At 37.0% G+C, this 21969-nt stretch overlaps 1 protein-coding gene and 1 long non-coding RNA gene across 3 annotated transcripts in view; one reads left to right on the forward strand and one right to left on the reverse strand.

The window, feature by feature from the left end:
• Window positions 1–20053, forward strand: part of RANBP3L (RAN binding protein 3 like) — a 46471-nt gene extending 26418 nt beyond the window's left edge. For both annotated transcript variants that reach the window (XM_044232627.1, XM_044232636.1), the window contains 10 exons: window positions 2329–2400; window positions 2738–2877; window positions 5546–5649; window positions 6972–7056; window positions 9446–9548; window positions 10146–10276; window positions 11861–11981; window positions 13399–13541; window positions 17173–17362; window positions 19178–20053. In XM_044232627.1, coding sequence (XP_044088562.1) covers window positions 2329–2400; window positions 2738–2877; window positions 5546–5649; window positions 6972–7056; window positions 9446–9548; window positions 10146–10276; window positions 11861–11981; window positions 13399–13541; window positions 17173–17362; window positions 19178–19221 — 1133 coding nt within the window. In that variant the 3' untranslated portion in view covers window positions 19222–20053. The remainder of the gene's footprint in view (window positions 1–2328; window positions 2401–2737; window positions 2878–5545; window positions 5650–6971; window positions 7057–9445; window positions 9549–10145; window positions 10277–11860; window positions 11982–13398; window positions 13542–17172; window positions 17363–19177) is intronic.
• LOC122895332 lies at window positions 2861–8257 on the reverse strand. Its single transcript, XR_006382188.1, has 3 exons — window positions 8173–8257; window positions 6399–6444; window positions 2861–3595 (listed from the first exon to the last, which is right to left on the reverse strand). It is a non-coding gene; the product is annotated as an uncharacterized LOC122895332 (long non-coding RNA).
• Window positions 20054–21969: the final 1916 nt, after the last annotated feature.

Here is a 21969-nt window from a genome sequence, read left to right on the forward strand (position 1 = left end):
ATAAAATCTTTAAAAAAATCCATTCTTATTGATGGTACTAATGGTGAGCTTTATTACTCAGCTACTATAAAATGCTAGCATTTTAGTGGCAAATAAAATGCAGGCCTTAGCAAATTATGATTAGTAGAATGCCTTATGAATCCAGACAGTGTATCTAATTTTGGCAGAAATTTTGAGTTTGATGATGTTTTTAAGGAATTTATGTTTATGATAGCAAAATGTTATATAAGGCAGCTCCATAAGATAACTTTATTTTATTCATTAATGTTCATCTGTACAGTTTATAATATATACAGTGCTCAAAATATACTGCTATGCTTTAAATTCTTATTCCAAAATTTATGCTTTAGGTGACTATTCTAAGGTTGAGAATATGATTCCTTTTATTTTCATTTATATTTTTAACTCCTGTGGGAGATTTTTTTCCCAAAGATTTTATTTATTTATTTGACAGACAGAGATCACAAATAGGCAGAGAGAAGAGGGAGCAGGCTCCCTGCTGAGCAGAGAGCCCGATGCAGGGCTCGATCTCAGGACTCTGAGATCACAACCTGAGCCGAAGGCAGAGGCTTTAACCCACTGAGCCACCCAGGCGCCCTGATTTATATTTTTAGAATATGATTACTTACCCTTTTCACTAAAACATTACTTCTTTTAATTTGACATTTAGAGTGCTTTGCTAATGAAATCTATCTTGTCATAAAATATTTGAAATGGTTGGAACATTACATTGAAATTACAATTTTATATTCTTTTTGTTTTTGTTTCTACTGAACATCCATCTGCCTTTTCCAGGTTAAGCTTGCCACTAAGAAATAAAAAAATACAAACTATTCACTTCTTCTAAATGATCCCTTTCTACATGGAAGCCATGGGGTTTTCAAACTAATGAATTTATCTTCTTATTAATAATTCCAAACATGACTGAGCAACATACATGTCAGATACAGAAGAAATACTTTCAAGCTCAGTAGACCCCCTTTAAACCTGAATGATATAAGTTACAGACATTAAAAGAAATAGGGGTCCTAATCCTAGAGAATTTATTTTATTGTATTTGTGCATAAAGTGAAGGGATGGATATAAGTTATCTGAGTAACTGTTTTGATTCATTATTATTTTAAATAAGACATACACATACAAAAAGATTAAAGGAACATTGATATCAGTAAGTACGATTCCATTTTATGTTGTGCAGAGTGTTGTGGTATTGGAATGAAGAAAAATAGTACAATTTGATATGGCTCATTTGTGGCTGGTTTTTAATAATAAAGATCATAAAGCATTTAATTGAACTTTGAATTAGAGAAGTGATTCTACCCCAACCTTTATAGTTTTTTTTTTAAATAAAGGTATTATTTATTTATTTGATATATAGAGAGAGATCACAAGTAGGCAGAGAGGCAGGCAGAGAGAGAAGGGGAAGCAGGCTCCCAGCTGAACAGAGAGCCCGATGCAGGGCTTGATCCCAGAACCCTGAGACCATGACCTGAGCCGAAGGCAGAGGCTTAACCCACTGAGCCACCCAGGTGCCCCTGTAGTATTTTTAATACATAGATGAAGCAGTTCTTATTCTTTTCTCATTTCCACTAATCAAATCCTCAAAGGTTGCTGTTTCTGCAATTTGCAGCCAAGAGGGAGGTGATCACTTTGAAATGTATAATAGTCCTATATTGCAACCACCATCCTTAGTCTTATGCCACCAACACACTTCATAGAAAAATCCCCTGGCATAACAGTCATCTCTCTCTAGGTATCATGAGAGTGGGGAAAGTGGAAGAATTTGCTATTAGTTTCATAACATTTTATAAGAAATACATATTAAGGGACACCTGGGTGGCTCAGTGGGTTGGGCCTCTGCCTTTGGCTCTGGTCATGGCCCCGGATCCTGGGATAGAGCCCTGTGTCGGACTCTCTGCTCGGCGGGGAGCCCGCTTCCCCCCCTCTCTGTGCCTGCCTCTCTGCCTACTTGTGATCTCTCTCTCTGTCAAATAAATAAAATCTTAAAAATATATATTAATACAGAGGGCTCACTACCATCAGATTTTATAATACGTACTCATTTCAGTAATCATTTTCATGGTTCTAAAGAAGAGTGCCTGTTCCATTAGTGGACCAATTTTCATTTATATTTCTGAAAGTCAGCAGACATATGTGGCAGAACTCCCCGCCATCACCCCTTTCTAGCGGACTGCCTTCTCAGCTCACTGCCTACAGTTATTAGCGCCAACAGCGACATCTACTGGTGAATATAGTACAGGACTGTTAAAACCCGAATTCCTAGAAACTGACTCAGATTTAAAACGCACAAAATATTTCTTCTCACAGTGAAGAAAAACAATGTTTTTATGACATCAACTCTTGTGCAAAGGAATGCGGATATGAACAGTACAGAACAAGGTATGTAGTTTATTATAAGAACCTCTGAAATTTTACATTTTACCATTTATAGTTTAATTTGTTGTATGGGTGTTGGGATCTGGAGGTAGGTCAAGTGACAAAATGTGAAAAAAAAATTTGGTAAGCCAAGTCCCAGGGTTGAGATGAATAGGTAGTGGGTAAAAACTAAGTCTGAAGTGAGCACTAAGCAATTCACTGGCTATTTTGGCGTTGATCAGTCAACATTAATCCCTCACTTAATGATGACTTTAGAAAATAGACGTTAAATTAGTCAAAAATCTGGAGGAAGAAGTATGTCACTAAAGATATAGTGACTCCTTAATTCTGTTCTTTTAAGGTCCTGTGAAACATTCCGATCATGTCCTAAGACCTGCTGTTTTGCAACCACCTCAAGCTCAAAGGTGTGAAAAACTAAGAAAAACATTTGGACACAATACCTTGGAATCCTGCAAGATTAAGGAAAAAACAAAAAATAAGGTAAGAAAATCTCTTATAGTGGGATTGACATCAAGTCTCTATCTTTCGTTTAGTAGATTGTTCTGGGCCCTACGTTCAGCGTTAGGGGCTACCTGACTTGAGTTCTGTTGCTGAAGCAGCTGCCAGGCTGGAGAAACACCCAGACGATAGATAGGAAGCAGCCCTCGGTGACCTTATTAAAGTTGTCCTCTTGAAATGGAAAGTATTCCTAGAAACTAGTTTTGTGGTGTCTCCTAGCTGTAAAGTTGAGTCCCTTATGGTAGAAACTCCTGGGGCCTTGTTCCAGGGCACTGACTCCTCATGAGAACAGGGGGAGCAATGAGGTGTCCAGGACCAGGAGCCACAAATCAAAGAAGGAACAGGCGTTTTTTGCATCCGCAGCTGGTCGACATCCCAGTGCAGCCTTGCCAGTTTAGCTCACAGAGAATTACCCACACAGAGTTGGGAATTGGGAGGACTGGGGAAGCTTCTGAAGACAGAGAAATAGTCTCCCTTCCAGTGGTTGTAATGACTGAGTCCCTCACTGTGGGCCTTTTTAGGGAGATTGTCATTTTGCTCAAGCCATGCAGATACGGGTTGGGGATATTCTGTTGCTGTGTCTTCCAGAAGCCAATACTTGAGAGGAACGGCGCCCAGGATTTCAGAGTCATTCCATTCTTCATTTGTTTCCAGTAGAACTGTTGAGGCTTGGTCCCCTGTTTTGTTTTGTTTTTCAATACTGAACACAAAGACAGGGACACAAGGAAATTAAGATGCCAGTCATTTCATCGATGCAGTGAAAAACAAATCAGATCAGTACTAATCCTACCTCTGCCCCTAACGAACTTATGTTTACATTCTTGGTCAAAGCTTGCAATCTTCTCTTTTTATCAGTGAAGTGAGAGAGTTTAACTTGGTCAGCATTTGACAACATTTTTGTAATTCCAAGCTTTTTTTTTGTGAGATATGATCTCATGAGACTCACTGTGAATTTTAAAAATCATTTCATTATTTCTGCATGGAATATGGCACAAGTTTTAAGTAAAACATGTTTTAAATTTCAAATCAGTAGATTATTAAAAGTTTTCATTTAAATACAACCTAATAATCATCATGACATTACATAAATTCTTACTTTTATCCTTTTAAGAAGAGATGCATGTTGTTTGTGTTAAGGTATGCAAGAAAAAGTATGATATGTTGACTAATTTCTAAAATGTTATCATATTGCATATAATTTTGGAACAGGATGTACTATAAATTATAGATTAAATTTTTTGTTACATATTATGATATTAAAAGTAAATCAATATTTCTTCTTTGGCATGGTTTATTGAAACCTTGCATTATATATTTTAAAAATAAAATTTATTCTTGCATATTCTTTCTAAATGATAAAGAATGAGAGAAATTTTCAGGTAATTGTTTGCAAGCATTTCTTCTTGAATAAATTAAACATATGAATGGCACTTTATTAGTGAACAGCTTAATTGGATATGCCCATTATTGAATTTTCTCTGTGTAATAATGACCTCTGAAGATTTAAAGACATGCTATATAAAATGCAATGTAAGAACTCTGACAAAATAATGTAATTTACAGATCTAGTGAAAATTATCTATAGGTGAATTTCATAGAACTGCTATTTTCATGTTCCTTAATGACTTGTACATAAAATCAGAGCAATTTTCATTCACTGTCATCAATCAGTGGTCACTTATTATGTACAATTTAAACAATATATGCCCAATAAAAACCATTTTAAGTACATAAGAGTAAAAACTACCATTTGGACTGAGAGATAAGTCATCTGAGTGACTGACTCATGAACATGCACTTTGATCTTTGCAACCAACAACATATATTCTCTTCATACATATTTCTCAGCTCTCAAATTCTATTATAAAGGGGAAAATGCTCCAAATTATTTTTATTGATTGATATAAAATTGAAGTGGAAACAGACCTCATCTACCTTTAAAGATATGAACTCTTTGAAACATCTTTGCAAACCCCTGCTGGGGGGAGGGAGGTGCCAAAACATTGGAGATACTAGATCCGATCATTTCTAGGGCTTCTTCCAGTTCTAAAATTGCTCACGCAATTTTCATTTATATATTAAACAGGTAATAAACATTTCATATACAGCAGAGAGAGTAACTAGTTGATTAAGTCACCAGTCAAAAAATTTTAGATGAAGAGATGAATGGGATTTCCTCTAACATTTGGTGGCCGTGCTGGTGAAGCTCTTAGGGTATTTGCAGGATTAAATAGTCCTGAAGGATATATTTGTGAAGCTAGAAATGAGAATTAATTCCAAAAACATGAAAGTACCAAAAGGAAGTGGGATTTCTGAATATAATAGCAAAGGCTACAGTCCCTAGTCCCTGATGTCAGACAGACCCTAGCTCTAAGGTCAGCCCCATTTCTGGTTGCCTAAGCCTGGCCAAGTTATTTAAATTCATTGCGTCAGTTTACTCATCTGCAAACTATAAAATGTGGATAATAGACATACAACCTATACAGGGATGTTGTGAGGAGTAAATGAGATAATGTTCTCAAAATGCTTAGGGTAGTATTTGAACATAGTAACTTTGCAATACATTTAACTGTAACTAATGTTTCCTTATCTGATGCTCCTTCAGTAAGGCAATTGAAAGGAACCTTCTGATGAATTGCCTTTCTTTCAGATTTCTGAGGGGAACTCCTCTTTGCTAAGTGAAAATTTACCAAGTGCCAGAATTTCAGTCCAGCTGACTACCAACCAAAATTGTTTAGGTGCTACATCAGTAGGGTAAGTTAATGATGAGGACACAGAAAGGATACCCTTTTATTCCTGCTTTATCAATATCATCATCTATGGAAAATAGGTTTCTGATACTAGACAGATAAATTGCTAAGATTTCTCTTTTTTAAAGATTTTATTTATTTATTTGAGAGAGAGAGCATGAGCTGGGGGAGAGGCAAACGGAGAGGGAGAAGCAGACTCCCCACTGAGCAGTAGGGAGCCTGATGTGGGACTCCATCCCAGGACCCTGGGATCATGACCTGAGCCAAAAGCAGACACTTAACAGAATGATCCATCCAGGCGCCCCAAATTGCTAAATTTCTGTTTGAGATTTTCTAAAAGACACAAATTTAAAATGCTTTTCAAAATGTCTCTAATATTTAAAGATTATCGTATTAATATCAGGTTATCTCTATTGTTTTGTTGACTTAGGTGAGAATAGTTCAAGAACATACAGCTAAATTTTTATTTAATTAGGAATTAATTATCTGGGTGGTAGATCAGCCTCCCCGTTCTCTGGTGCCTCCCCTCCCCGCCCCCCACCATCTCTCATTATACTTTTCGTGTTATTCCTTATTTATTGACATACATTAGATAGACAACAAAGAAAGCAGTATAAATGTGCAAAATGGAAGCTAGTATTTACCGGTTTCATCAGCAATGAGGCCATGTTTGATCTGAGAGATGATTAAAATTAGCCATAGAGATAACCAGACTCACATGATTAGGGCCCGTGTGGATTCCATAGCACTTACCTATGTTGCACACTGGGGTGCAGTGGGGATCCCAGACTGCATCAGCCTACAGATAGAAAGCCGCATATCTTTGAGTTTCTCATCATGCAAAACACTTCTAACGACAAGAACAAAAATGTTCCAGGAGGTAAAAACCCAAATTAAACAAAAGCACACTTCAGTATAACAAGACAGATTGGCTGTGCTTTTGCTCTGGAGACCTCTGGTGGCTGAGAGCATCAGTCACTTGGAGAAGGAGTGAGAAGAAATGAGAGATCAGAGAGGCTGTGCTGGAAAAGCAAGAAGATAAGTTCTGGGCCGGCCCCTGGTTGATCACACAGCCTGAACAGTGATGGGCATGACATGTGTTTGGACTGGTCTTAGCCAGTGCTGTCACAGTTGTCAAATAATTTAAATATCATCCCTGGGAGGACCTCAATTTTTCCTTCATTTCTCAGATGCAGATGAACAAGAGTTAGCAGATGTTTTTATGCTTTACATAAATCTGTTAAATCATAGGATTACTTCATGTGCTAAGGTCTAATGTGCCTTTATCCCTATATTAAAGAACAAATGTTCATTTCTTTTCCTTAGATGTCAAGCAAAGGAAGATAAGTATTCTTTTAAAAGCTGCAGTTCTGATTTCGTGTTTGGAGAAAACATGGTGGAAAGAGTTTTGGTAAGAATTTGGCAAATGAAAAAAAAAGAATTTGGCAAATGTTTCTATTATAAAAGCTGTCATTTCGAGTTTCTGGAGGAAAATTAATTAAAACAATGTTAAATTGAAGCATACTTTAACTCCTGAGTCCAAAGGCACGTTTTCTTTCTTTAACTGCAAAGATTCTCCTGGGAAGCAAGTTCTGGTTGTTAGAATAATAGGCAGGAACCCACAGAGGAAGGGAGTTGTGTAATTATAACATTATTACTGATGAGAAATATTAAATAGTTCTTCGACATGTTACACCCAAGGGACCCAAGGAAATCCCAGAATTATCTGCAGTAGATGAGTTAACTGGTAGTGATATTTTAATATCAGGTTTTTGATAGCATCTTTCATAACAAGATGCACTTGAAGCCATTTGCCAATTTTTTCTTGTTAACCACAACCCTCCCCTTCTAGCTTTTATGGTGAAAAACATTATCACAACTTTTTTTTTTCAGGTTTTAAGAGGGAAATCACAGTACTTTACTTGCCTAGGGAAACATACTTGCCAAGTGGAAACCGTTAAGGAATATTACCAGCATCCCTATTTAGAAGTGGGCGTCCTCATCCATGAAGTGGTTGCCACTGTGCCCTCCACAGTGAGGGTGCATGGGGACTACTAATTACATCAAGGATCCCCAGGAGGCCACACAGATTTAAAAACCTGTATAGAGGCTCAGAATAATAAAGAACCAACTCATGAGGCCTATGTATTCCAAGTTTTTTAGGGCTTTCACAAATCAATCCCTTTTAAGACTTGGTTGATTCTACACCTGCCTCAGGCTAAACCTAAATTTGATAGTAGTGTCATAGCTTTCTAGCTTAGGGGCACCCTCTGTCACTCTCAAGGTGAAGGGCAAATCCACACTTCTAGGGCTATTGATCCACATTTTTTAATCTGAACCAGAATGGACCAACTTCCAGAGGGAAATTCGAGGTGATACATTTAGGCACATTTATTCCATATCATTTAGTCCTAAATTTGGTACTAGCTTAGCCACAGCTTCTATAAGATGTCTCACACACACACACACACACACACACAACTTTCCAAGCCCCACAGGATCAACCTTAACATCCAATTCAACTTACCAAACATATTTTGTGTTCTCATCATATCCAAAGCTCTGGTGTTGGACTCAAGTTTGGCTGCATATTAACAATCATCTCGTTTTCGTGAGTCTCTAAAGGATTGCATATGCCCAGGCATCTCCCCAAACAGATTAGATCAAAGTCTCTGGGTGAGGCTAAGTGTCACGTGATTTGAATGTACAGCCAGGATTGAAAAACACCTGGGTGAGTGGCTATGCAGAGTTATAGGGAGACACTGCATTCTAGAGGTGCTTACAATCAAAGAAGAGATAGAGACGTGCCTGAGCAAATGAACTACCGTTGGGATTGGAAATTTGGTTGGAGGAGGTACCCGTGTACATTTCCTGTGGGCACTTCCAGTCTGGCTTGCAGAGGAAACAGAGCTTCCTGTCTCTCTAAATTGATAACATCCTAGGATGGCAGGAGCTACAGTGATCACTTGTGTGTGTCCTCTGGTTAATCCTATAATCCTGTGACCTTGTGATTTGGGGGTCAGAATACCCTCGTGACTTGTTTGCTGACCATGCGCTGTTCCAGTGAGTCATGAGACTTTCTGTGCCTTTCTGTTTATTTTCTTAAAATGGATATAATCACACCCATCTCTACCAGTTTTAACAGAGTATCTTAAAAGTTCCAATTAAATGATGTGGAAGAATTTTGAGCTCATAAAGAAAAAGAAACCCAAGTTCTGAAGTGCTGTTCTAATTCCCCCTGTTCTGTAGGGGGCTCTCTGGGATCATAAATGACCGGGTAATTGCTCAGTTTTTCTTCCCTGGCCTTGGTTAGAGCACCTGTGCAGGGCCCCAGGTGTGCAGCCTTAAAAGCGATTGTTGGCAGAAATTGTCTGAGGAAAAATTAAGATGAGCTCCGAGACAGCGAGTGGGTTCCCTGGGTAACTTGTATGATGACTTCGGATTGAAAGTGAAGTGTCGGGAATACTGAAATACCTTGCAACAGAGATGAGAGTTTCATCTCCTTTATTCAGGTTAGTCTGGTCGTAGCCAGGAACAGCTGCTACCTCCTCGCAGGTCTCTAACCCTTCTCCCCTTGTTCCTGGAATGAGATCCCACCTGACGTAGGCTGGTGGTAACTCCATGACGCTTCCTGAGGATGGGGACCAAGGTCCTGTGATGTGACAGGAAGGATTTCCCTGCTGAGCACACAGGGAGCCCAAAACAGAAAACATCGCAGTGGAGTTTGTTGGCGTGTTGAAGTAGAAGAAAGCAAGCTGTAGAGATACAATTCAGTAATGTTATTTTTTTCCCTCGTCTAGGATACTCAACATCTCACCCACCCTCAACCTGAAAATGACTCATACACTAAGGAAAAACCCTTCAAATCCACTCTAGAATTTCCTGCCAACTCTCCAAATTCAAGTAAGAATTATTTCATTTGTTAAAATTTTTTTTGATTCAATTAGTGTGTTTCCTGTTTTCCTATGTCATTTGTTTAATATCTATAAAATACAAAAACAATAATGTAGTGCTTTAAAACTTTTGGGTAAAAAAAATTAAAGCATACAGATATGGTTGTATGATACATAAGCTTTTTTTTTTTTTTTTTTTTTTTTTTTTTTTTTTTTACTTGAGGCTATGAGAAATTAAAGAGATGTATCTAAACTCGGGGAGTTCACTTTTGGGAAACGCTCAATATTTTTTTTTTTAAGATTTCGTTTATTTATTTGAGATAGAGATAGAGAGCACACACAAGCATGGGGGTGGGTGGCAGAGAGAGAGGGAGAAGCAGGCTCCCCCTGATCAAGGAGCCTCATCTGGAGTTCCATCCCAGGACCCTGAGATCATGACCTGGGCTGAAGGCAGACGTTCAACAGACTAAGCCACCCAGGCGCCCTGGGAAACACTCATTGTTATAAAAAGCTAAGGGGACATGTATATTCATGGGGACAATGAAGAGCTTGTACAGTAGAGAAAATGGGGTCTTTTATGTGTCTTTTCTCCCTCTTTTTTTCTTAGGCACAGACTCTCTTAAAAATATATCCTTAATTGAATCAGCTGCTGCTTTCTCTTCTACACCATCTCCCAAATGCTTGCTAGAGAAAATTGATGTTGTAACAGGGGAAGAAGCAGAGCATAATGTATTAAAGGTCTGTATATCAACCGGTGCTCTTTCTGCCAGCACGTGTATACATGAAGCCAATTTCTATAAGCAGGAACACCTTAGCAAATAAAGGCAGAAGTATCACTTTCCTGAAGACAGAGCTGCTTCAATAAAAACGTGAGAGGCTTCCAAAGACGAAGCCAACATTTTGTTGTATTCATACGTTAGTATATGTAATTTTCAGGAATTTGGATGGTTGGGTTTAAAAGCGTTCACGTTCGTCTGTCAGAAAGAAGACAGCCAGGCACCCTGTCTTAAAACAACTTCAGACCCATGTTTTACACTTCTCATGCCTACTTTTATAATCAGTGCTATCATCCTATGATTTAAAAGTTCTACTTACCCTGGACATTTTTAAATAATAAGATGAATAGTTTTCAGTTCAAGAGAATTAAAAAGATTCTGTTCGTCCTTGAAAAGTTCTTCTATATAAGTTTTGGACTTCATATAAAGCAAGACTTTCATAGATGTGGTGTCCAGTATTATACATAGGATTTGAATGTTAATTGCCCTAGGGATCAGCCAAGGCAGAGGAAATGTAATTACTATAACATAATCGTTTTTTAACAAGGTGCAGGTTTCCCTTTCTCTTTCTCCTTCTGCATTTACCCCCCAAATCTTTCCATTTCTCTCCTCCAATGATTTACTGATACATTTGATGGTACAAATGTGCTTCCAAGCCTAAATCTTAGATCAGATTAAACCGAGATTAAGGGAAGTAATTGCTAGCTGTTGAGGCCCTGGCAGGCTGTCTTTTTAACAAGTCATCTCGGTAATTCTTATACATCGTAATACTTAATTTTGGTAAACATCAAATTATAGTATGGTACTCTGGGGTACTACATCTAGTTTTTTTTTTTAAGATTTTATTTATTTATTTGACAGACAGAAATCACAAGCAGGCAGGCAGAGAGAGAGAGGAGGAAGCAGGCTCCCCGCCGAGCAGAGAGCCCGATGCAGGGCTCGATCCCAGAAACCTGGGATCATGACCCGAGCCGAAGGCAGAGGCTCTAACCCACTGAGCCACCCAAGCGCCCCACCACATCTAGTTTTGATGCTGTGTTCCTCAAAAATTTTTAAACATGCAAATAGTTTCACTATTCCTTTACTTTCATGTAAGTTACATAGCTCAAATAACATCAATTTCATTTAAAAGTTGGTACACATAAATATATTGTTAGGTGATGCAGAAAATAGGTATGGTATTCTGCCATTTACAAAAAAATTAAGGGACATACATATTGGCATGTATGTACATGCAACTATCTCTAGAAAGAGAAGGAAAATACCAGCAACAGCGATCACCTGTTGCAGGGGTGGAAACTGACAGATGGAGAAGTAGGGCTGGGAAGGACTTTCCACTTTGTACATCTTTTTACTTTTTGATGTTTGAACTATTCAAAAATTGCATGTTTTAAAAGTTAAATAAATTTTTAAAGCTGGTTTACAAATCATTAACAGAGGTTATTCTGGTAAAATCAGGCAAGAAAAAGTGTTACAACATAGGAAAGAAATCACTTTGAAAAAAAATTTTTTTATATATTTGACATTTTAAAAAATTGTCCTTTAGATCAACTGCAAGCTTTTTATATTCAACAAAACAACACAGTCCTGGACTGAAAGGGGCAGAGGAGCTTTGAGGCTGAATGACACAGCAAGCAGTGACTGTGGAACATTCCAGTCAAGACTAAGTAAGGAATTGTTTTGTACAGCCACCCACTCTTTCTCAGAGTAAAATTGCCAATAGATACACATCATCTTCTGGAGATGTGTTATCAAAGTCAACAAATCAGACTGTTGAAAGCAATGTTGTTTCTAATGTGCTATAGCAGCTTCGTGTTTGGAGCAGGCTCTGGTTCTGCCTCTATCACTGACTAACTAGTGACCTTGGACGAGGTACTTAATCTCTCCCTGCCCTAGTTACATCAGTTTCCAATGGAGAGACTAGTACTCCGTGACTAATTGAGCAACGGGGAGAATTCCATGAGATAATGCACGTCAGCAGCTCTGAGCAAGCCCAGCACACACCTCAACCGTAATCTCCGTGTGACTTAAAGGTGTGTGATGACATTAGTTTTGAAGGAAAAATAGTTTTTCAAAAGAGAGTATTTGCGCTGGCATTTCTTCTTGGCATTCTACATAGGGCGTGTGGCTTGAGATGAAGGGCCAGTTTCCCAGGAAATAGAGGTGTGTGGTTACTGACATCCAGAGCGATGGTGAGAATCTGGAGTCGGTCAGACTGAAACACTCAGAAAGTCTTTAGCATCCGAAAAGACACACTGGGCTTTGTTCAGAGGCCCAAACTGAAAGTGGGCATCCTGGGCAGGGTGAGTAGGTTTCCTGGTCAACACTGGGAAGTCAAAGCTGTGGAGGGGACCATTGGTGGAAGTTGGATTCACATATAAGGATGTTTACTGAGCTTTAGATATCGAGCTCGAGAACCCAGTAAGGAACAGAATTCAGACTCAAAGAATAGGAACTAGGTCTTCAGTTCTATCACTGGCAAACAGGTTTCCAAATAACCCAACCAAGCATTATTCCCAAGGCAGGATGCTAGTTGTTTTCTACTCTTGTTCCACGCTGCTCTTTCTACTGCTTGCCAAAATTTGTGATGCATGGTGTTTACGTTGCTGGGTACCTTGATTTTACCTTTTATATGGTATATCATGATCACCTTTCCACATCAGTAATTCTCTTTCTTCCCAATTCTTAATGGGTTCATAATATTATCTTGAATAGCCATGTCATCATTTATTTTGCTACTTCCATTTTTGAATGACTAAAGCCCAGTTTTCTCCATTGTAAGCAATTCTTGGAAAAATATTCTTCAGACCACTAGCTCCTCAAAGGAGTTCTAAAATTTTCATCATTTTTTAATACTATAGTAAAAAAATAAATTCCAGCTTTTAAGCTAAAAATAATCCTTCAACATAATAAACCTCGGTTGGAAAACCAACTTATTGTCAAGCCAAATGACAACTTCATAGTGAAAATACAGTCTGAAAAACAACTGTAATGATGGACTTTGCTTTCAAAAATGGCACATTCCCCAGGAAGGTCAAGGAATCAACTGTTCTGTAGTCTTATATATTTACCTTCCCATTTTAGTTATGCGCAATCAAGGCAGCCTGAGGCTGATTCTCAATAGCAAACTCTGGGCTCAAATGGAGATCCAAAGAGCGAACCACAAAAATTTGCGAATAACAGCTACTGATTTAGAAGATTATAGCATCAAAGTGTTTTTAATTCAGGTAAGTAACAAAGTTCAGTGATAGAGAATTACTCTACTACATTTCTAGGTCTCTGTAATTGCTAATTTGTTTAATTTCATTGTAACCTGTACCACTGGCAAAAAAACAAACTTCAGCCATTGATTTTGGTTGTTTACAGTTTAATATAAATTTTAAATTTTATATGAAATTTATAGCTTGACACCAAAATCTATGGTAATCAGTTGGTATATGTCCTGAGACATTGGTATTGATATATGCTTCAAACCTCCACATTTTTCTTTACCATTGAAATTATATCAACAATCTTACTAAGTTTCCAAAGGGACTGTTGTCAAGATGGGCTCCTAGGAGTCCAGGGGAATACACACCCAGCGCTTATACTGAATGCTGAAACTGAGAAGGCTTTGCAATCACTAGAAAGGAACCAGTGAGAAATGGAAAAACACAGGACTAATAAGTTAAAAAAAAAAACCAAAAAAAAAAAAAAAACCGTCCAGGAGCAAATTCCCATTCTGGACATGAGTCAGTCTCCAAGGTAACAGGATGGGAGCACAGCCTTAGCTTTTCCTGGCAGCAGGAATGCTTGACCTCAAATACAAGATCCAGGCACAAAAGAGAGAGAGCTGGCAGGAATCAGACCAGAAAAAAGGCTAGGTTTAATACATAGGCTGAGACCCAGAAGACTGGAGAAGACTGAGTACTCATGTGACCCAGGCAGAGGGTAACAGTACAAGTAAATTAGCTCCCATATAGTACTGTTGGGGGGGGGGGGGAGTTGCCAAGTGCCCAATGATGAAAAACCAAAGGTTTTATTAACTATCAGTAAGGGTACTCTTAGGTGTAAGTAATGCTGAGTATTAAGATGTTAGAGTAAGAGCATGCCCAAATGCTGTTCATCATTTAGGGAGACAATCCCTAGTACTCTGCCCGGCTGGGTCCCCTGACTTTGAGCAAGTAAAGCAGCCTGCTTGTTGCTAATACTGCGACCGAGACCAATAGCTAAGATGGGATTGTGCTGTTCAATATCTGGCACACGCTGACTCCGTAAATTGTAGGATATCTGCTACAGATAAGCAAACTATATGAAAATAAAAATCACCCCAATTTCCTATCCAAGGGATGGTCACACTAACATTTTTTGTCATATATTTTAGCACATATGTGTGTGCGTACCTATGTATGTACAAAATGTATGATCTGCAGGTAGCTTAGATCTCTGAACTTGATTTTACTCATCTGCCAAATAAAGATAATAATAATATACTTTATAAAGTGGTTGAATAGATAAGAATGCTAATATTTGATTATGAGGTACACGTATGTAACCTTTTCACTCATGAATGAAAATGAGTGTTTTCATGTCATTAAATAGTTCAGTCTTGAAGAAATCTTTTAACAGGTGAAAAGAATTTTATTATGCAACCTAATTTATTTCCACTAATTCTACTTTATTAAGTACTTAGGTAATTTACTGTCTTTTGTTATTATAAATTCTGCAAGGAAGTTGTGAGGAATTCTCTGTGTACATACATGTTAATTTTCTTGGGATAAGGTTTTGACTTGTCTTGACAAATTTCTCTTCAGAAAAACTGAATCGATTTTCATTCTCACCAGCATTTTCTTATGGTACTTCCTGGGAATTATAATTCTTTTAAGCACTAAAAATTTGTTATTCAAAAAATATATCATTGTGATTTTATTTTTAATTTCTTGTTCTGAATTTCTTGAATGGATATTTCTGAATGAATTTGGCAAAAGGCAATATGTTAACTAGTGGAGAACATATTTAAATTTTAATGTTAGAAAATCAAGGTGACAGACTAGTATTTATATTTCAATTACAAATACTCTTTCAATATTTATTAACTTACTAAGAAAAAATTATACCTTTGCATATAATGTAAAAAACGAAATCAGTCAAGAGTCAATAATTATTTTCTCAATATTTACTATATAATATTTAGCATAATATGAGGAAAAAAACATTCTATTTAACTTTTAGTTATTTTCTCCCAAAGTAATTAAGGAAACTTAAGAAAATCCAAATGAAAAAATATAATTTTAACCCTTCTCCCAAAAAAGTTGGCATGTAGTTTGTTCAACCCTCAATTTCTTGGCTTTGAAAAATAAGACAGCTTTCTGGAGGATTAGCAAAGAGAAGAATTTACCTGGATTTTCTTAAAAAAGAAATGTAAACTGCTGCCATGTCACCTAAAAAGAATACTGACTTTGATGGCAAAGATCTGGCATTCAAGCCCAGTCATTTGCTGACTATATACACTCACACAAGTCATTGTTCCTTTCTGAACCATAATCTCCTCATCTGTAGAGGGAAGTGGGAAATGAGTATATACTGAATACTTGTGCTGGGTGCTTTTGCTAATATAAGTGAAATAAATAATTCACTCATGGTTTTATTGTAAGGATTGAAAAGAAAAGAATGTAGTAACCATAACTGTTATACCAATGTTATTGTTACCATCATTTTTTATATTAATTGCATCCATAAAAACAGCATAGAAAATACTGAGAGCAAAGACTTCTGATGTATTTCTGATGCAATATTGTAAGGGTGGCTCTGTGGCCCAATTTGGATGGCACACTGAATTTCTGTGATGCAATATTATAGACCGCTCTAATGAGCTCTGTTTTCCCACTGAGCTGGGAGGCTTGTACAGAATGTCTAAACACAGTCACGTAAAGGAAAGGTGGTCTTTTTTCATCCACCCTACACTTTTCTACAGTGTAAAACAGTGGAGAAAGGATAGTCTTAATTTCAAATGGAAATTTTACATCATGGGGCACCTGGGTGGCTCAGTTATTAAGCATCTGCCTTTGGCTAGGGTCATGATCCCAGGGTTCTGGGATAGAGCCCTGCATCAGGCTCCCTGCTCAGGTGGAACCCTACTTCTCTCTCCCATTCCCCTGCTTGTGTTCCCTCTCCTCCTGTCTCTCATAAATAAATAAATAAATAAAATCTTAAAAAAAGAAATTTTAAATCACAGAATTTCATTTCTCAGTTTAAAATGCACAAATTAGGACCTGTTATAAGATTATTCACTTTCAGATTCAATTTGCTTCAAGATGAGTGGCTTTTTGCTCTTTAATTTTTAGGGTTATTTATAGTCTAGATTTATGCCGTTTGATCCCTTCCTTGTTAATAGTGAAAGATTAAAAAATCTCTAAAATGTGGCTATTACTAAGTTATTTATTCTTTTTTTTTTAAGATTTTTGTTTATTTATTCGACAGACAGAGATCACAAGTAGGCAGAGAGGCAGGTGGTTGTGCGGGGAATAGCAGACTCCCCGCTGTGCAGAGAGCCCAGTGCGGGACTCGATCCTAGGACCCTGAGATCACGACCTGAGCCAAAGGCAGAGGCTTAACCCACTGAGACCCAGTTATTTATACTCTTAAGATTTTATTTTCTTTATTTGGGGGAGGCAAGAGGAGGGCAGGGGGAGAAGGGGAGAGAGAAGGGGAGAGAGATTCTCAAGCAGACTCACACTGAGTGTGTGAAGCCTGACATGGGGCTTGATCTCAAGACCCTGAGATCACGACCTGAGCTGAAATCAAGAATTGGCTGCTTAAACTGACTAACCACCCAGGTGCCCTATTTATATTCCTAACAACTTAATTTTCCTCATGCAGGCCAGCGCCAAAGACACAGGATGTCTGTATGCAGCAATACATCACCGGCTCCTTGCCCTTCGGAGCTTCAATAAACAGAAAGATGTAAATCAGGCTGAAAGCCAGTCAGAAACAATCCTGCAACAATTAAACTGCGAGAGCTGTGATGAGGATGAGGAGGATTTCCTCCAAGTCACTAAAAATAGATCAGGTAAATAACTTTTCTTTTCTTAGGTCAGCGGTTTAAGAAAGAAACCATCTGCACAATCCTAATAACATGAACTAGATTTTTGTAAAGTGGAACTTATCTATTTAAAGTGGATGGGAATTAGAGTCCTAGCTCTTTGGATCAGAGGAATGGGTTTGGAAATCATTGTCTTCTGTGTATGGCCTTCATTAGGATTTTGCCAAAATTCCTCTTCACTGTGATGCCCATATGTCATTTGCACATAGATTTAATAAAAATGCCATAAAGTCTTACCCTGAAGACTTACACTGAAACTAACCCATTTATTCATATTTCTAATCACTTGTTCTCATTTTCCTATTATTGGCCATAATAGAAGAAATCATAAATACATCATAAAGGTAAAAGCACATTACGGTGAAGCCCACCAGACATACATGACTTGAAATACTGAGACTCCTATTTGTCTCCTTTTTGGAATTTGACTGCTTTATCCTCAATGACTTTTTTTTGCCTATGGAAAGCAGTACTATTTTTTATTGGGTCAAGATTCATGAATTGAGCAAGGTTCAACTGGAACCAGTGGTTAGTAGATTTTTAGGTTTCAGTGCTTGTCCTGATGATAGATTTAACAGATTTTTTTTAAGATTTTATTTATTTATTTGACAGAGAGAGATCATAAGTAGGCAGAGAGGCAGGCAGAGAGAGAGGAGGAAGCAGGCTCCCCGCCGAGCAGAGAGCCTGATGCGGGACTCGATCCCAGGACCCTGAGATCATGACCTGAGCCGAAGGCAGCGGCTTAACCCACTGAGCCACCCAGGCGCCCCCTGATGATAGATTTAAAACAAAAATTTATCATTATTTTTGGAGAGAAATATGGTCAAGGAAATAAGATGACCAGCTTTGCTATATAAATGGTGCCAAGTACATTCAGTAATAGTTTCATTTAGGCCTGAATTCTGCTCTACAAAGAACTGAGTAACATCCTTACAAAGACAGTGTGTTAACATTTTCCCAACCTTTAATCATTTTAAATATTAAAGGTAACTTAATCATACATAGTTTAAGAATCTACACAGGACATGTGCAAAACATGATGAACTATCTTCCTTTGCCTAATCTTAAGAATGTAATCAAGAAGAAAAATACACAGAATATGCAGCCCAGGAATATAAACTGCTTGACTAAAGTGAGCCAGACAACTAAGTGAATATGATTTTTCTTGTCACTATTAAACAAATGGTTTCTTATTCTTTAAAGTGTGTGAGATCTATACATAAAATTACTTTTATAATGCATATATTGTCAATTAAATGGGGTCTACTGGAAAATGAATTCGTATCCATCAAAAATGTTAATTTGAAATAGGATTAAATGGCAAAATTTTCTCATCAACAAAAGTCACACTTAGGAAATCTATATTTTATTATATTCCATTTTAGGAAAGAGGACTATTCAACTCTCTTCATACAAAATGAGAAACAATGGAAATAATGCAAAGTAAATGTCAATCATAGGAACCCATCCTTCCTCTGCCATTTTCTTTTTTCACTTGGTATTTTCTCCAGGAGGTGTTACATACAAATGCTAAACTGTTAGGAAAGCAATAAAAAATCTATTTTTTTAAACGTTGTTGTCCATGAATTAAGGAAAGTTTTAATTATCTGAAATGTCACATTTAAAATTAGTAACATTTCCAAATGTTACATATAAAATGTATATTCTATATATCGCATTTCCTCATAGTAAGCATAGTCATGCATATTCATGTTCAGTTGTGTTCAATATTAAATGTAATCCGAATATAACATTTTGTAATATTTTGAATTTATATCACAGATCCTTCTAGGTGGACTCACAGACAGTCAGTTGCCTGTTCATGAGCGCCATCTACCATAAACGTGACAACATCTACAAAAGGACTGGTCACCTTACTGAAAATTCTAAGCCATCCTAACAAAATGAGAAGATCCTATTAATTCCTTGGAGAGTTTTTATAGCAAAGTTCATGAAAGATAATTTGTTGCAATTAAGATTTTTCTCTTATATAGTTTAGTAATTGCAAGATTTTACATTTTGTTTATTGTGGAGAAAATGACAGAATTGAAGAAATACACGGACTTTGGAAGTTCAAAATTTATCATTTTTGAAGAAGCTAATTTAGAATAGGATTTGATAACTAATTTGGACTATTCATCACATTGGTGGATATAATAGTTAAAATAAATTGCTGGATTTGATAAATGTTTAACTAAAATGTTTTTCAGTCATACATTGGTCATAAAACAAATATTTTACAAGATTTCTAGTCATTTCTTCCAAAACAGTATAACTGCATGCTAACATTTCATTAAGTCATGTTTCTCTTTTGGGAAATGTGTATTTTCATGTAACCTTTAGATTTACTAATATGCTAAGATTATATATTCATGGTATCAATTCCTTTAAAGATAGTATTGGTCTTGGACTTGTATCCATTGCACTTTGTATATGCTTGACAACAGTCCAGCATCCAATAGCTGTGGAAGGGATGAACAAAATATATTAACTATGTAACAAAACAGTAAGTATATAAGAAGTAAACGATGTTAACTTGTTTTTTGCTTTATGTAATTAAATTGTCATTAATAGTCTAATGGGTATAGCTGTATAGAGACTTTAAAAAGAAAACAAATATATTCATATATACCCAAATGAAATTTGTTCTTAAATGCTGTTACTGTGGTGGACTGTATTAATTTCAACAGTTGTGCAACAAAGTTCTGATGCTCCTCTTTTGAGATTTGTCTCAGAGACCCTTTATGAGTTACACACAAAAATTAGGGCTTCTAGCCATATTTCATTTTTCAATCCAGTTTGATCACCCTATGACTTCAAAATAACTTGATCATGATTTCTAAATATTCCCTTGTTAGAAGCATCTTAGTTTTCTCAGGGTGCCATAATGAAATACCACACTGTGCAGCTTCAACAATATAAATTTATTTCTCGCTGTTCTAGAGGCTTAGAAGTTGAAGACCAAAGGGTTAACACAATAGGCTTATTCTGAGGTCTCTGCTCTTGGTTGTAGGCTGCTGTCATTGCCTCTAGGGCTCAAAGGGCCTCTTCGTGGGAGCACAGGCAGGGAGAGAGCAAGCTCCCTAACGTCTCTTCCCATAAGAGCACTAATCCCATTAGACGAGAGCCCTGCCCCCATAAATATATCTAATCCTAATTACCCCCCAAAGCCCATCTCCAAATTCCATCATATTGGGGGTTAGGGCTTCAACATATACTTTGGGGGAGAACATAAACATCCAGTCCGTAACTAGGGAATAGGATTTACAATTCCAAAATGATTTCTGAAAATTTTTTGAACAATGACAACATATTTGGAATAATGGATCTATCTTCACTAAATGCTACTTTGAAGAACAATATTCATTTGGATATACACATGTGATTATACATTTTTTAAAGTCACATTATTTTGCTATAGTACCTCTCATAGTAATAAAAGCAATTATTTAGATATAGATAGGTAGATTCATACATACATACATACATACATACATACATACATATAGGTATGGTCAAATATGAGCTAATGCCTGACAGTTTGGCATATGAAAGTTTAATTAACTCTTTTAGACTCTAATTTCATTAGTATATAAGTTGTTCAGAGTTTTGTTCTTTCCCTGTAACTTAGTAAAGTTAGCTCATTCATATGAATGAGAGAGGCTCATTCATTATAGTGACTATAGAAGAAATACAGCATCCTTCTAAAATAAGCAATGATTCTGGAAATGGAAAAGAAAAATTAATGTGAGAGAGGAATACAGAAAAGGTAGAGAGAAGGAAAAAAAATCAAAGAATAGCTCTAGCATAAAAGGAAGAATAAAAACAATGGGAAAGCAAAAGTTTAAAGTTGGTTGGGTTTTTTAACTCCTAAAAATGCCTCTGATGCTGAAGACATCAGAGTCAGTGGAAAATTTCCTTTAGAAGTGGAAATAAACAGGAAGACATCTGGAGAAGAAATTAATTGGTTCTCTTTTCCTATAAGATCTTAGCTGATATGGAAACACTGTCATTGCACTAAATTGTTAAAGTGAAACAGAGAACAGAGATCTTCTTTATCTTCCTAACATGTTCATTCTTGTGCTCCCTTTAGGGTAGAGATAAAGCAGTATTTTTTCAATGCTTCAGATATTTTAATATCATTTGAATTTATTCTTTCTTTCTTTCATTTTCCTTATACTTTAACTTTCCTTGTACTGCATATACCAAGCAGAAAAAAATTAGACTACTTTAATTACTTATTTACTCACTAATGCCAGTGCAACAGAATAAAAAATAGAGTATCAGAAAGGCAGAGAGAAAAAGTGAAAATTTCTTCATTATGACATGGTTACCAACAGCAGAAACATGGTATTTAGCTTGTGATTTTCAAACCATTTCTTTTTTTTTTTTTTTTAAAGATTTTATTTATTTATTTGAGAGAGAGAGAGTGTGAGAGAGAGCATGAGCGAGGAGAAGGTCAGAGAGTGAAGCAGACTCCCCATGGAGCTGGGAGCCCGATGTGGGACTCGATCCCGGGACTCCAGGATCAAGCCCTGAGCCGAAGGCAGTCGTCCAACCAACTGCGCCACCCA

This window comes from Neovison vison, chromosome 1, assembly GCF_020171115.1.
Source record: "Neovison vison isolate M4711 chromosome 1, ASM_NN_V1, whole genome shotgun sequence".
Lineage (NCBI taxonomy): Eukaryota > Metazoa > Chordata > Mammalia > Carnivora > Mustelidae > Neogale > Neogale vison.